This window comes from Anolis sagrei, chromosome 2, assembly GCF_037176765.1.
Source record: "Anolis sagrei isolate rAnoSag1 chromosome 2, rAnoSag1.mat, whole genome shotgun sequence".
Lineage (NCBI taxonomy): Eukaryota > Metazoa > Chordata > Lepidosauria > Squamata > Dactyloidae > Anolis > Anolis sagrei.
The window spans coordinates 144,883,547-144,899,714 of record NC_090022.1 but is presented as its reverse complement, the minus strand read 5'-3'; the positions used below and the strand labels follow the sequence as shown (position 1 = coordinate 144,899,714).

Here is a 16,168-nt window from a genome sequence, read left to right as displayed (position 1 = left end):
GGTCATATTGCTGCATAAGACAGATATATTGAATAAAGACACAAAGAAAAAAATAAAGCAGTTTTATTGATGGAATTTGCAAAAGATTTTGTGTTAGCCGGCTGCTTTGAAATCACTTATGACAGAAACAGGACAAAAGCAGTGTAAACATGCTGAAGCAAAAATTCATTTACTCAGTCCTGACCCACATTCCACACTTTTATTTATCACTTCAGAAGATCTCTGAAACCTTCAAAGGTCTTACTATTTTTCAGCATACCTGAGGTCTAATACTGATTGCAGCTGTAATACTGCATATAAAGTCAAGTAATTCACAACTAAATATGTTGAAGGTACCAGATCACATTTGATCTTGGAACATAAGGGTCAATTGGGATTGGTACTTTGTTTGATAGGAGACCACCAAGAAATTCCAAGTGCTGCAGGCTAAAATTTGCAGTGGGAGAATGGCACCGAGGAATATTGGCTTAAGAAAAACCCACGAACCTTATAGGCAACTTGACAGCACATAGACACAAACCTCATAAACCTCAATAATGTATCAGTATATTTTTCCATTTCTAAAGAAAAGTGTTATAGCTCTTGGTATAAAAAACAGCATCAGAGACTATAAAACACCACCTTGGGTGCATCTTCACTGTAGAATTAATGCAGTTTGACACCGCTGTAATGGCCATGGCTCAATGCTATGAAATCTTGGGAAATGTAGCACTATTAGAAAAGAAAAGGCCAAAGTTCTTGATTTTACAACTCTCATGATTCCATAGCATTGAGACATGGTAGTTACAGTGGTGTCAAACTGTATTGATTCTATAGATTGAGTGCACTTCTTCAGAACAGATGGAACTCATGTGCCCCTCCATTTGTTGTTAGATAACAGATCCCAGCATTTCTCACCACTGACTATACTGGGCAAGACTACTGGGATGTTCAGTTGAATAACACTAGGAGGCCACCACGATTTCTGCCCCAGATGTAACAGCAAAGCATAAAAGCTAGGCATAGAATATGGAAATATATTTTAACTGGATACTTAATGCATGCTTGCCAAGTATAATAAAGGTAAAGGTTTCCCCTTGACATTAAGTCTAACCGTGTCCGACTGGGGGGTGATGCTCATCTCCATTTCTAAGCAAGATCATGTGACCAGCATGACTGCATCGAGCACCGTTAACTTCCCGCCAAAGCAGTACCTATTGATCTACTCACATTTGCATGTTTTTGAACTGCTACGTTGGCAGAAGTTGGGGCTAACAGTCGGAGCTCCCCAGATTCAAACCACCAAACTTCAGTCAGCAAGTTCAGCAGCTCAGTGGTTTAACCCGCTGTGCCACTGGGGGCTCCATTTACAGAGTATATCTTCACCAAATAATTCAGCATACAGAATTTTGAAAAAAAATCAATTATTCAAAAATCCCTTAGGTGGGGAACCTGCGGCCTGGTTAGTATTGAACTACAGCTATGGCCATTGGCCAGACTATTTAAGGTCAATGTGGTCTAAAATGTAGCATCCAAGCCCACCTTCAAGTTGATGTCTTTCAAAAGACCCTATTTCCTTTTAGTGATATTGTTATGGAATGACAGATATATGATTGGCTCCCTACAGTAAGACTTGTGTGGCTGAAGACTCTTATTTATTATAACCAAGAAAATAAAATGTGAGGTCATATGGGAAGTTCTGGATGAACTGTTGGCTTTTAACTACTAATAAAGGAGATCTCTTTACTTCACGATAGAGTTGGAGTGACCTTGCTTGTCACTGTCAAAATAGTTTGGAATGCTGAGCAATATGAGAAATTCTGATGATTGTATTATCAGCCAGCCATGGAAAAACTTTGCCCCTCGGGTGTTCTGGACTTCAACTCCCAGAATTCCCAACAGCCGGTAAGCTGGCTGACCCTGATTTCAAGAACGTTATTTTTTACCGTAGAAGAATGAAAAAAAACCTATATGAAATTGTTGTTCTTGCCAACATTATTACTGATTTCCTAAATTAACTTGTATTCAGATTTTAAACAGCTTTTCAGTACTTGGAAATGTAAGATTCTGACAAATGTAAACATTGGTAAAGTATTTAAATCTATTGTATATTTTGTATTGTACAGAGTGTATTAATTTTCAGGGTAAAATAGGCATCCCAACAATTCCAGCCTTAATTAAGATGGTTTAAGTCACCTTCTTTAAGGGAACTGTTGCTTGCAGTAGGGAAAGATTACTTAGGGTAGAAGGAGCATGTGTGAAAACAGCCATTCTGTCTCAACACTGTCTGATATTGTTTATAGTTAAGGATCCACCTACATCCACACCAAATATCCAAAAAGCAGGGTAGACAGTCCTTGCCACATTGATTTCAAAAGTGTGTAAGCAAGTTTCCTCATGTGTGAGAGAGTAAAAGGATGCACAGCTTCTTGGAATGTCAAGGAAAACTCCAACCTGCAGAGGTTTCTCTTGGCAAATGTGTGTCTCTCGGTTCCCATGCCATGCTGAGAGCCGCTTATTGGACCATTCTATGCACCAGGACAGCCCCGTTCTCCCCAGTTTGTCGTTGCTCCCAATTTCTTCATGGGCAAGACCAATGGCCCATCCAGTAGCGTCTCTGGTGCTGACTTCCCAATAATGGCACCTTTCTGAAAATCCTGGGGATCCCATCACCTGGCTGGTGCGGAATCTCTTTGCAGAAGGTTCGTAGTTTGGAGGGAAACGGGAAACCATCACCGTCCTTCTATCCTCTGAAAGTTCTAGTCTGGTATTGATTCTCTGGAGATCAAAAGCCACATCAGCTGCCCCTGTATGAAGAAAATGGAAATGTTCTCAACCAGGAAGAGTTAGAAATCAAGATTTATCATGGTATCTGTTTACGAAAGTCCATTTATGAATACTCAAACAAAAAGTGGATGCGGTGGTGCAATGGGTTAAACCCTTGTGCCACTGAACTGCTGACCTGAAGGTTGGCATTTTGAATCCGCAATATGGGATGCTCCCATAAGCTCCAGCTCCTGCCAATCCTAGCAGTTCAAAAACATGCAAATGTGAGTAGATAAACAAACACTGCTTTGGCAGGGAAAGGCAAAGAGACGCTCAAAGGTAACAACGCAGGCTCCTCGGCTTTAAAATGGAGAAAAAAACACTTCCCCAGAGCCTGCGAAAGGACCACCCTCAGAAGCCGGAAATGAAAAGAGAAGCCTCAGCCACTGTTTCTGTTTGTCAGTCCCACCGTATATGATTGTAAAGGCATTGAATGTTTGCCTATGTATGTAAATGCTGTGAGTCCCCTAGGGGAAAAGAGCGGAATATAAATAAAGTGTATTATTATTATTATTTTACTGACACAAAAGCACAGTATGTCACAGCAAATGAGATCTATATGCTGGATTTCGTTTGCTGTGACATACTGTGCTTTAATAAAGTGTATTATTATTATTATTTAATAAAGTATATTATTATTATTATTATTATTATTATTATTATTAAAGCTGGGAAATCCCACATAATTTTAAAAGTTTAAAAATACCCTCGCAATCTATCAAATGTATCCATGGAGACAAGCTATGAAAATAAATGGCCATTTGTATAAGTTAGGTAACACTGTACGTGACAGATTTTCAAAAAGAAAGTCCTCTATTCAAAATAAAGGATTTACTCTTAAATTTCACATAAATTGACTGATCCGTTGCAGAGAGAGGGCTCATTTAGAGCTTGTGTGATAACAGTTCAATGTCTGATTTTTTTTCTTGAAAGTAAAGTGATGAACATATTATCCACACAATCTTGCACCATCTTGTATATACTTACATTGAGAAAACTGACTTGAAACAATTGGCAGTGGTTTGTCTGTAGGCATTACAGGAGAACAGCAGACAGATCCCGGAAGTGAATTTTGGCTCTGTGCTAATGAAGCAAAAGAGAGCTGCCTTGTTATTTTTTAATTCAGTGGAAAGCAAGGAAATTCTGAACATAAAACAGAGGGATCCTATCAGCTAATAACATATACCATATTTTCATTCCAGAAGCCCTTTCCAAGGCTGTGCTATTTCTTAAAGTGCATAGCAGCAGATATCTATTTAAAGTATGACCTTTATTGGAAAACATGGGGGGCTTTAAAATGGTCTAACATTTGAGCTACTCATTGCAATAGGCCACACAGGACACGATTCTCACATTGTAAGATGTTCTCCAGAAATAATGTGACTCACCATTTAGGGGGAATATCCCCTGGGCCTGCTTTTAACCAGAACTTTAAAAAAAAACCCAGGAAGTTACTGGACATTACTTTTTTTCTGGCTAGAACAGTCAGGGTGTGGATTACACTGAGATGAGTGAATTTACCAGGGTTGGAGGCACCGAGGACAACAGTTTGCCCAGGTCTGGTGTAGCTTGACTGGCAATGACTCTTGGGGATAACAGACAGATACTTTCGCAGGTGGATCTCAAGATGCTAGGAATTTAATCTAGGATGTTTTGCATGCCAAGCATCAATTTTTCTACTGACTACAAGGCATTTCACATCTTGGTTTAGAAGCTCTTTAGAGATCAGGTTTTTTGTACTTGCTCTTCTGCCCTCTTTTTTGCTTGCTATATACATTAGAATATGTGTATGAAAGTAAACTTAAAACAAAACGGTAAAAGTCAATTCACAGAGCTACTGTGGTTTTTGCAAATACAGATTCACCCAATGATCACACACATTTGCCTGAAAACTTAGTAGCTTAGATTAGGTGTTCTTCTCTCTCAGTCTCTCTCTTTTGAAGTCTCCTTGAGACTGCATCCTAAAACTGAAGAAGACTTGGAAAATTTTCCTCAGAACACATTTCCCCATTTTTTATTGATCCCCAGCCCATATATTTTATCTAAATGCTTAATGTTGTAAAACTTCTGCTCACACATGAGAACAGCAGAGGCCTGTAAAAACTTCACTAAATAAATTACTTACAGGAACCACTCGTGGTGGCTGCCTCATCCTCTGCTATGTCCATTTGGCTCTGGCTCGTTCCTGGCATATATTCTGTAGCAAAAAGAGGCACATTTGGTTATTCATTGAGGCAGGGCGCTTGTTTGGATAGCACCTGATGTGCAACTCTCCCTAGGATAATCTATCAATGGTTCTAGTCTGCAACCAAAATAAAGGCCTGTGACTCTAACACTGTCACTTTTTTTCTCCTGTGTGATTTTTAATATCTTTGCCTGATGAAGCTAGTGATGCTTCAAATGCCTGCATGATGTACTTGGTGCTTTTTAGTTGGTGCAATAAAATTGTGGATTTTGCCCCTTAGAAGAGGATCTATCTATTCCCTCCCTTTTCCCCTCCCCCCCTTCCTTTCTCCTTCCACTACCATCTCCAGTAAAGATATGCCCCTAGAACAACTTCCTGTGGACTGCAAGACCAAAGTCTCTGTAATGTATAAGATTCGGCTTTGTAACAGAACAGCCCATTCCTAATGACTACTACTTAAGATAAAAATTGAAATCTTACTCACCATTTGGCCGTGCTGGGTTATTATTCCCCACAACTAACTTTTCCAGATTTCTTTTGAACTCTTCTACAGTGCATGCAATGTTATTAATTTTCTGAACAGAAACAGTAACTTCATTCACTTTGATAGGATCACCAATGGTAACTTTTTCTTCCAACGAGGTATTCTAATTACAATAAAAAAAACAAGAGAAGAAACAACAAAATTTCCATCAGTATCTGTAATGACTGTGTAATTAGACGCTTACGGATTTGAAGTATTGCACTAGATAGACATACATAAAGCAAATAAGGCATTTTAATTCAGGGGCTCCAATTAAATAAATAAATTTTTTGAAACCTTCCAGTTTCACCCCACATATTTATTCTCACAGACTGCTGTTGTCAAACCCCAGTCAAGCTCATGGAAAATTCATATTTCTAAGGGCATCCTTTAATATGAGAAATCAAAAATAATCAAAAAATCACATTTTTTTAAAATTGTTAAAAGTGTCAAAAAATAGAAGCCAAAGCTTAAAATAATTTCATAAGAGTGGTAGAGCAAAACTATGTTTTGAGCTTCACCAAACCTGATGGTTCTCTTAGAAAGAAGCTCCATAACAAAACACATACCAATAAATTTTAGCAGCTATGGCAATTAGCTGTAGAATCTGGATTTCCAATATTGGAATCTGGATTTCCAATATTTTTGGAGGTAGGAGGTGCTACTTCTCATTACTATGATCTGCAAACCATTTTATGTATTTTGAGCTCACTTAAGGAAAACAAAAGAATCAAGGTACAAATCTCATACATGACTTCCTATAAACCTGACACTTCTGGCCTCTTAGCTGGCATACCCATGAATAAGCACCGTAGAAATCAATAGAACTTACTTTTGCACTGGATGGCTACAAGCCTAATCTTATGCTTATTTGATCTGAAGCAAGTTCTAGTTTGTTCAGAGTATTCTACTCACATAGAAAGTGTATTTAAGACTGCATTATTAATGCCACTTCTATATATCTGTTTGTTTGTTTGTTTTACCTCCATCATATCTTTTTGCAAAACAAGAAGCTGGTCAATTCTGACAGTGAGCTGTTCATTCATTGTGTCTCTTTTTTGCTGAGCTGCAACATATTCTTTCTCAAAAACATTCAGCACCATTCTTTCTTGGTCGTTGATATATGTCTTCACAAAGTTGAAGGCTTCTACTATTGAACTCTTGACAAGAGATACATAATCCTACAATCAAGAGACAGAAAGAGATGCTGCTTAAAGACTTATTTGGAAAAAAATATTCAGATCATTTCCTCTTGAATGGAATACTACAAATCTTAAAAACTTCTTGACTAGACCCTTATAATTTAACTTTCAGAAATTATTTTTGGAACAAAACTATATTGCTTCTAGGAACATCTGTTCATTTAAAATTAAACATACCAATCCTAGCTCTCTTTTATTCAGATCTTTTATTTCAGCTATCACAAGAGAGATGAAAGTTCCCATCATTCCTTATCACTAGTTATGCCAACGAGTAGGGATAGGAACTGCTGCCCAACAAAGCAGAGCAGCAGATAAGGAGGAAGTAGTGATAGATAGATAGATAGATAGATAGATAGATAGATAGGTAGGTAGGTAGATCACACAAAGTTGATCAGGAGGGATCTGCTGGTTAAAACCACATACTGTGTTAAAATATATAGTGTGCACATAAGCCTTGATTATTATTATTTTGCTTCAGAGTAAGTATATGGGTAAATATAATTGAGTCAGGGTCATTGCACATTGGAAGGGAAGGCTAAAACTAGGAGTAAGGAACCTGTGGTTTGTGACTTTTTATTGATTACTACATGATTTCTGACCAATATGAGGACCATCTAAGCACCACTGTATAATTTGATCCTACAGAACAATTTCGTCCTATTGACCCTACTAAATTACTTATGCACCCACAAGAGGGTGCAGAACCTCTTGTAATGCTCCAAATGTCAATGGATGAGCTGTAATTAGGTTTAGGTATTCTCCCTGGTGCCAGGGACCTAAGGAACCAAGAAGGGAAGCAGTCTGATTAAAACGGAGCATCTTCTGCATAAAAAATTTCCATACAATCCTGAAGTGAGTAGAAAAAAGAAATCCATGGGAAGAGGGAGACAAGAAATAACATTATTACTTTTCTTATTATTATCAAGTTTTTCATACTAACTCGTCTTTGTACCAACCATCATTTCAGCACTATCTTTATTCCAGCTGGCAATTGCTTCAAGGGTCTTTTCTATTTCTTGGGTGAGTTCGTTTAGTTTCACTGTATCCTGAAGGGTGGAAAAGGAAGAAAAAACATTATATTAACCTTTTAACTCCGAAATATCAAAAATATTTACTGGATGGTTTTTTTTACTGTCAATGGATGGTGGAGATAGCAACACGTTTGCTTTCCGATGGTTCAAGTATTATTATTAACAGTAATATTGGTATTTATAGCCTGCTGTTCCTTTCTCGAAAGGGACTCAAAGCAGCTAACACTAAAAATCATACAATGTACAAATTAAAACCTAAAGCATATAAACATTAAGCTAGAATAAAATATTTAAATATTATTTAATTACTAAAATACATAGCTAAAATCAATAAAATCATTCAAACTCTATCAAACTACATAAAATACAGCACCACATGGCTCTGTACACAAACCTGATTTCATGCACATTATTAAAAGTGTTGTATACAATTACAGTCAAGTAATGTGTAGAAGATGTAAATATGAAAGATTGCATGTTGTGTTTTATAAGTAGTGTAAGTTTAACACATGTGGTATTTGAAATGAAGGACGAAGTCCTGTACTGATGTAGGTACTATTGGATTCCGTTTCCTGGAAAAGCATTAATGTACTTCATCTTGGCCTCTAATATCCTTCCCTCCAGTGAGAAGTCAGGCTTTATTTCCTGGAGTATGGACTGGTTTGATCTTCTGTGGTTCAAGGCACTCTCCAAATTTTCCTCCAGCACCACAGTTCAAAAGTATCTATCTTCCTTCACTCAGCCTTCCTTAGAGTCCATCTCTTGTATCCATAGGAATACCATTGCTTTAATTATGTGGATCTTCGCTGCCATTTCTCTCCTCCCAAGAAGTAAGCGTCTCCTGATTTCCTGGCTGCGGTCTGCGTCTGCAGTAATCTTTGCACCTAGAAATACAAAGCCTGTCACTGCCTCCACATTTTCTTCTTCTATTTATTTCCCAGTTATCAATCAGTCTGGCTGCCATAATCTTGGTTTTTTCGAAGTTTAACTAAAACCCAGCTTTTGCACTTTCTTCTTTCACCTTGGTTAGAAGGCCCCTCAGCTCCTCCTAGCTTTCAGCCATCAAAGTGGTATCATCTGCATATCTAAGGTTGTTAATATTTCTTCCAGCAATTTTAACCCCAGCCTTGGATTTGTCAAGCCCTGCATGTTGCATGATGTGTTCCGCATACAAGTTGAATAGGCTGGGTGAGAGGATGCAGCCTTGCCGTACGCCTTTCCCAATCTTGAACCAGTCTGTTATTCCGTGGTCTGTTCGTACTGTTGCTACTTGGTCCTTATACAGATTCCTCAGGAAAGAGACAAGGAATATGTTGGTGTTAATAATTTTATGCCTATATTTTGGTTACTCTGTATTACTGTTCTTATTGTTGCTACTTGGTCCTTATACAGATTCCTTAAGAGAGAGACACGGTAACTTGGTATCCCTGTACTACCAAGAACTTGCCACAATTTATTATGATCCACACAGTCAAAGACTTTAGAATAGTGAATAAAACAGAAATAGACATCTTTCTGAAACTCCCTGCCTTCCTCCATTATCCAGTGGATAACTATCCTCCATTATCCAGTGGATACTGGCAATTTGTAACACTATTTTTGTTCCTGGGTTATAAATGTCACTTCCTAATTGGTTCTAATAAGAGTAACTTCCTAATTAGTTCTATAAACATGGACAAAGTTTATTAAACTGCAAAAGCTTTATTTTTGCGGGACATCCTGCAGCACACTTTGCTATAGTTTGTCAACGAATATCTCATGGAGTCTCAACCGATTCAATATAGTTTGTGGCAGCCACAAAAACAAAGTTTCTGGGGCATAATGATTACTTTCAAAGACAGTACTGGACAATTAAACAGGAAATAACACTTTCAAACCAGGAACATATTTTTTCCATGTTTTGTTGATCAAGAAGGCACCCACCTTGAGCTGGCAGAGAGGCCCAGCTGATCCATTGCTTCCTTGGCCTTCTCTCAAGGTGGGAGCCATCCCTTCCTGGCCATAGCCGGCCTTTCTTGGCCAAATCCTTGGGGCCTTCTTCATCTGCTGGACGATCTCCACGATGTTGGCAAGGGACCGGTTGTCCACCAAGTCCCTGGGGTGGAGCTTCCCCCTGCACTCGGGGCAGGAGGCCTTGCCTGTCATCTTCTGGCAGTGTTGAGAGATGCATTCTCTGCAGAAGCTGTGCGAACACCTGGGGATCAGCACTGGGCTCCTGAAGAAGTCCAAGCAAAGACAACAAGTCAACTCATCCTGCAAGTTCTTATCCAGGTGGAGAGCAGCCGCATCTGCCATGGCCCCAGGAGGCAAGCTCTGCGGTGGACTTTCAGTTTCTTTTATCCTTCGGAACATTAAGCAACAAACACACAAAAAAGAGTTTCAGCGGAGGAGGCTGAGCTTTCCATTCCCAAGAGGCCGCTAGGGGGAGCCCTCACTATTCCGCTGGAACCAATCGCAGCAGCTTTGCGCCTCGGGGAAGGATTTCGCTGTGACACGGAGCAGGGCTGGGGGACCCAGAAAAGTGTGACACCGCCTGGGAAAAGGTGGAAGATGAAAGGACTCTACGGCCTTCTCCGGACAGGTAGGGAGAGACTGTACTGGGAGGGAAAGGAGTGGATAGTTCAATCATAGAAACTCAGGCCCTTCCACACAGCCATATAACCCAGAATATCAAGGCAGAAAATCCCACAATATCGGCTTTGAACTGGGTTATCTGTGTCCACACTGAGATAACGTGGGATTTTCTGCCTTGATATTCTGGGATATAGGGCTGTGTGAAAGGGACCTCAGTCTCAAGATGTGGTTGTCTCTTAGCTGAGTTTTTTTTGGCACATAGCCATATAATTCAGAATATCAAGGCAGATAAGCCACAATATCTGCTTTGTACTGGGCTATCTGAGTCCACACAGCCATATAACCCAGTTCAAAGCAGATAATGTGGGGTTTTATACAGCTGTGTGGAAGGAACCTGTCAAGGCCCTTCCACACAGCCCTCTATTCCAGAATATCAAGGTAGAAAATCCCACAATAACTGCTTTGAACTGGCTTATCTGAGTCCACACTCAGATAATGTCGGATTTTCTGCCTTGGGATATGGGGCTGTGTGGAAGGGCCCTCACGCTCCTTCCACACAGTTGAATGGAATCCTACATTATCTGTTTTGAACTGCAATATATGGCAGTGTAGACTCAGTTAACCCAGTTCAAAGCAGATATTGTGGGATTTTCTGCCTTGATATTCTGGGTTATATGGCTGTGTGGAAAGGCCCTCAGATAATGCACTTTTTCCCACTTAAGTTTTTCATAGCAGGTATTGCTAGAATTGAGTTGATACAGATTGCTTCTTTGTGTTTTCATTCGTGGTGGAGCCAACAGAGTCACACTGGGTGTGTCTACTCTGTAAAATTCATGCAGTTTGATCCCACTTGAACTGCCGTGGCTCAATGTTGTAGTATCCTGGGGTTTTATAGGAAATGGCTGCATGCTTCCTGCCTGTTGAAAGAACAGTTACTGTGAATTCAAAAGATAATCACTATTTGGGAGGTCTTGGAGAAGAATTTATAGACGTTCCAGACAGGGAAGCCTTTTGAGATATACCTTTTATGGTGTGTTTTGATTTGAAGGCTTGAGCTAATTCTAGCCCATTCCACAGAGCTGTATAAAATTCACATTGAACTGGATTATATGGCAGTGTGGCCTCAGATAACCCAGTTCAAAGCAAATATTGTGGATTATCTGCCTTATTATTCTGGGTTATATGGCTGTGTAGAAGGACCCTTAGTTACTGATGCTGGATATGATTCACTTGCAATGGACTTCCTTTTCCCTTGCAGGGCAAAGATGCTTTCTTCAGGTTCCAGTTGGTTCTTCTCGGCTTCTGTGGTGTTACAAGAAGTCAACATCTGCCACTCAACAAGACTCTGCATCAGAAGCTGAGAATTTGAAGCAAGCAAAATGTGAAATCAATGACTTGTACTCCTCTGAACAGAAATCTGCTGTTTTACAGCTACTCAATTCAGCCTCTGAAGAAGAACTTTCAGCTGTGAAACTCATGCGAGGAAGAAAGTCTGCTAATCTAATAGCATACAGGGACAAGCATGGGCCATTTCAGGATTTACAAAGTTTACTAGAAGTGCCTCTCTTTCAATATAAAACAGCCATTAAAATATGCGACTTTATACTCAATCCCCTTGCAAAAGAAAAGAAAGAGAGAAAAACGAGCAATCCAATATCTGTAATGAAATATATCAAACCTGAAATAGAAAGAAAGCGATTGGAGGTAAGTTTTTATTTTTGGGGAATGGGAGGAGTTCTGCCTTTAAAAAAACAATACTTTTCTCTTTATACTAGTGGAATGGCCCGGCTGCCCACCTCATATCATTTTGTTGCTGCCTACTGAAATTGCTGCTTATAGTAACAGGACGAGCAGGGGGAGCTTAGGAATCACCTAGGCCCCTTCTACACAGCTGAATATGTGGCAATGTGGACTCAGATTACCCAGTTCAAAGCAGATATTGTGGGATTTTCCGCCTTGATATTCTGGGTTATATGGCTGTGTGGAAGGACACCAAAGGGTAGAATTAAATCTCATGGTTTTGAGATACAGAAAGCTAGATTTCAGCTGAGCATGAGAAGGAACTTCTTGATAAGAGTGGTTCAGCAGTGGATCCAATTGCCCAGAGAAGTGGTGAACGTTTTCAGAGAGGCTGGGCAACTGCCTATCAGGGATGCTTTAGCTAGAGATCCTGTATTGAGTTGGACTTGATGGACCATAGGCCCCTTCATACTCTACCCTTGTATGGTACTATCTCCCTAAGTACTGATGCAAGCCAGCTGATCCAACTCATCCATCTACTTTTTGTGACAAAGGGATTTAAAAGTAGGAGCTGTCTCATGTAAACTCTTCATGTTTATGCTCTCATCATGTTTATGTACAAAAAATGCTATTTTCAGAAATGGTGAATAAGTTTAAAGCTCAAGACTATGTCACATTTGGACCACCATGCCATTAAGTGGCATACACAAGCATTAATCCACTTTATACTTGCGTGTCTTATCAATTTTTGCCAATTGTAGGGGATGACAATCCCTTTTATTCTTTGCAACAACCAAAACCTCAGGATTAATTGTTGTGATGTTATACCCCGACCCCCAAAGGCCACTAATTCCATGACTGGTGGAGAGCATGAGATCAAAATCTGATTGGTGTCATTGCCTCAGGCTTCTTTGATCCCTTATACTTTCCCAAAGCTCTCTGCTTTAATATGAAAAAGAGTCCCTTAATGTTTTCAACCATTATAGGCTGTTTGTCAGTATTGTTTTCTCAAACTGAAGTAATAAGTGTTTTTGAGATTTATATTCCTCATTCTAGATTTTATGTCATGCTCCAAGGGGTAGAGAGTTGAAGTTAATCTCTGCTAGGAAAAATATATTGCAAATAATGATAAACATTTCCTATATTCCTCTTTTAGACAGCCAACAGCATTGTCTCTATTGTTTTCGGCACCCGCAAAATTGCATGGGCTCATGTTAATAGACACTTGGCCGTTCAGGATTGGCAGCAAGAAGAATGTACAGTATTTATGAAAGGATCTTATATTCCAGCAATGTATTTTGAAGAGGTAAGCAACACTGAGTCTCAATGCCCATTTTTCAGTGTATTCATTCTAGGAATAGCATGACTGTGTGCTACCTATTAAGGTCTTTGCATTGTCTTGAAAATACTAGGATTTTAGCTGTTGTTTTTGTATTGGAGACTTTCTGTCAATTTCTGACTCAGAGTGTCGGTAGCCTTATTTTGAATGTGTGTCGGGCCTCTTAGAATAGAAATGTAAGCAATCAGTTCTTGTGGGTTTTTTCGGGCTATATGGCCATGTTCTTATGCCTCTAGAACATGGCCATATAGCCCGAAAAAACCCACAAGAACTGAGTGATTCCGGCCATGAAACCCTTCGACAATACAATGTAAGCAATGTCTGAAAGCATTTTGATAGCTGATACAGAAGAGCCACCTCCACCCCACCGGCAATGAATTAATTTAGTTAAATTGGTTGGAGAATCTCTGAGCAAAGGCCTGATGAAAAGGCTTCTGCAGGTAGAAAGGAGAATCAATTTTTGACAGTTCCCTGTGTAAAACACTGGTATTTCAATCCTATTCAAAGGATTCCCCAGTCCCCTGGAGGTTTTCTGGAGACTATAGGTGGGAAGAATAATTGGAAATCGCTTCCTTGCCTTATTTAGCCAGCAGAAAAGCTTTCCTGAATCATAACTGTCTTCTCATTTTATTTGGAAGATACTTTATAACAGCTCAAACCTATTATGTGCATTGACTTTGTTGGCTTTTGATGGTAAACAGAAATTCCCTTTCTGTGTTAGATCAAGTCCCTGTTTTATGGATGGAGAAAAACATTCCAAATATATAACTATTTAACACTATGCAACAAAATTTGAAAAAATATGTTCCTGATTTGAAAGCGTTACTCTTTCTTAATTGTGTTGTAGTTACTTTGAAAGTACTTGTTATACTCCAGAAACTTCATTTTTATGGCTGCCGCAAACTATTTTGAATAGGTTGATAATCGATTAGATATTTATTGAAAAACTATAGAAAAATGTGCTGAAGGATGTCCCACAAAAACAAAGGTTTTGCAGTTTAATAAACTTTTCCATGTTTTTATGATAGAACTAATTAGAAAATTACGTTTATGACCCAGGAACCAAAATCATGTTACATAGCATAATTGCAGATATTGAATGGTTTGAAAGAAAAATATTTCCTAAAGCCCATTTTAGGATCTGTGATGTTATACTTTTGATGGGTTAATACCAAATCTTTGTCATTTTTATTTCAGATTTCTTCTGTTGTGTCGAAGATTCCAGAAGCAGATTTTTACATTTTAGAAAAAAGTGGTATTTCTGTTCTGAATGCAAATTTATTTCCAGTAACCTTACATCTTCGTACAGTGGAAGCTATGCTGTATGCATTGCTACACAAAACGTTTGCACAGGATGGCCAGCACAAAGTACTAAGCATGGCTCGAAGTGCTGTAGGAAAATACTTTGACCTAATGGTGGGGGATGCCCGAACAAGTGGCATAGATCTTGTAAAGCAGTTCCTCTCAGAATCTGTTACACAAGCTGAGCCCCGTGTGAGCTTTCCAAGAGACAAATTGGTTCATTATAGAAACATATTGTCATCAAACAAACAAAGGCGAGATGAAGAGCTATGTGACTCACTGCTACAGGCAGTAGCCTTTTATGAGCTTTTATTGTTGAATGACACTGCTTAATTCTTACTTGATTTAATTAAATGTGTTGGTGTATATGATCTTTGTAGTGTACAATATATTTTTGGAAAAACTGTGTATATGCAGGTACATTGTTACATTCAGAAGTGGGTTGTTACACAAGTATATGGTACTGAAAAAATATATTTAGGAGCTGCTCAGTACTAAAGTAAAGGTAAAGTTTGTCCCCTAACATTAAGTCCAGTCGTGTCCAATTCTGGGGTGTGGTGCTCATCTCCATTTCTAAGCCGAAGAGCTGGCATTGTCCATAGACACCACCAAGGTCATGTGGCCAGCATGACTGCATGGAATTATAAGTTGCTTACCTGTAACTGTAGTTTCCTTAGTAGTCACCTGCGAATGCATACAATTGATATTCCCTGCGCTCGCGCAGCAGCATTCGGAACCTTCCAAATCAAAAGAATGACAGTTAGATAGGCCACGCCCCTTCCCCTGGTATAAATAGCCCGTGGGCGGGGCCAACCGTCAGTTCTCTTCCGCCGCAAAGCAGCTGGAAGGCGCGGCATGACACCTGAGGGGAGGAGGGTGGGTGTGTATGCATTCGCAGGTGACTACTAAGGAAGCTACAGTTACAGGTAAGCAACTTATAATTTCCTTACGTAGTCCCTGCGATGCATACAATTGATAGATTAGCGAGCTACTGACCGTGGTTGGTGGGAGTCATGCCACCGCCGAAAACAGCACCGCCCTGCCGAACTCGGCATCCTTCTTTGAAGCGACATCCAGCTTGTAGTGTGAGACGAAAAACAGCGGATTCGTCCAGATGGCCGCCCGGCAGATGGCATCTAAAGGCACTCCTCTCATGAAGGCCGTAGTAGTTGACATGGCTCTGGTGGAATGGCCCTTGACCTGTAACGGTAAGTTCTTGCCAGCCAATTTGTAGCATAATTTAATAGTAGAGACAATCCAAGAGGAAAATCTGTGAGACGACAAGGGCCTGTGTTATGGTCGTGATCTATTGTAAACTGTTGTCTTTATGTTCTATGTTCTGTACACCGCCACGAGTCGCCCTCGGGCTGAGAGTGGCGGTTAACAAGTGCAAATAATAAATAAATAAATAAATAATAAGCCCTCCATGTCCTTGCGGTACTTAATAAAGAGATGTGGTGTTTTCCT

At 39.6% G+C, this 16,168-nt stretch overlaps 2 protein-coding genes across 2 annotated transcripts; one reads left to right on the top strand and one right to left on the bottom strand.

The window, feature by feature from the left end:
* Positions 1-48: 48 nt before the first annotated feature.
* RNF135 (ring finger protein 135) lies at positions 49-10,197 on the bottom strand. Its single transcript, XM_060763960.2, has 7 exons — positions 9,670-10,197; positions 7,672-7,761; positions 6,497-6,694; positions 5,475-5,637; positions 4,931-5,002; positions 3,793-3,888; positions 49-2,786 (listed from the first exon to the last, which is right to left on the bottom strand). The coding sequence occupies exons 1-7, from the start codon at positions 10,096-10,098 to the stop codon at positions 2,257-2,259; spliced, it is 1,578 nt and encodes a 525-aa protein (XP_060619943.2). The 5' UTR covers positions 10,099-10,197; the 3' UTR covers positions 49-2,256.
* A 22-nt stretch (positions 10,198-10,219) lies between these two features.
* On the top strand, positions 10,220-16,120 carry TEFM (transcription elongation factor, mitochondrial). Its single transcript, XM_060763962.2, has 4 exons — positions 10,220-10,327; positions 11,579-12,024; positions 13,217-13,366; positions 14,597-16,120. Exons 1-4 carry the CDS (start codon positions 10,297-10,299, stop codon positions 15,032-15,034), a joined length of 1,065 nt encoding a protein of 354 aa, XP_060619945.2. The 5' UTR covers positions 10,220-10,296; the 3' UTR covers positions 15,035-16,120.
* The last annotated feature ends 48 nt before the right edge of the window (positions 16,121-16,168 follow it).

What these genes read in the sequence shown, in the direction of transcription:
- RNF135 (XM_060763960.2), bottom strand. Translation starts at nt 10,098, where the DNA reads ATGTTCCGAAGGATAAAAGAAACTGAAAGTCCACCGCAGAGCTTGCCT. An exon ending in TGCAAAAAGATATGATGGAG is followed by an intron (nt 5,638 to 6,496) that starts GTAAAACAAACA and finishes TATTGTAATTAG; the next exon opens with AATACCTCGTTGGAAGAAAA. An exon ending in TTCAAGTCAGTTTTCTCAAT is followed by an intron (nt 2,787 to 3,792) that starts GTAAGTATATAC and finishes TTCTTCATACAG; the next exon opens with GGGCAGCTGATGTGGCTTTT.
- TEFM (XM_060763962.2), top strand. Translation starts at nt 10,297, where the DNA reads ATGAAAGGACTCTACGGCCTTCTCCGGACAG. An exon ending in CTACGGCCTTCTCCGGACAG is followed by an intron (nt 10,328 to 11,578) that starts GTAGGGAGAGAC and finishes TTTCCCTTGCAG; the next exon opens with GGCAAAGATGCTTTCTTCAG. An exon ending in CAGCAATGTATTTTGAAGAG is followed by an intron (nt 13,367 to 14,596) that starts GTAAGCAACACT and finishes TTTTTATTTCAG; the next exon opens with ATTTCTTCTGTTGTGTCGAA.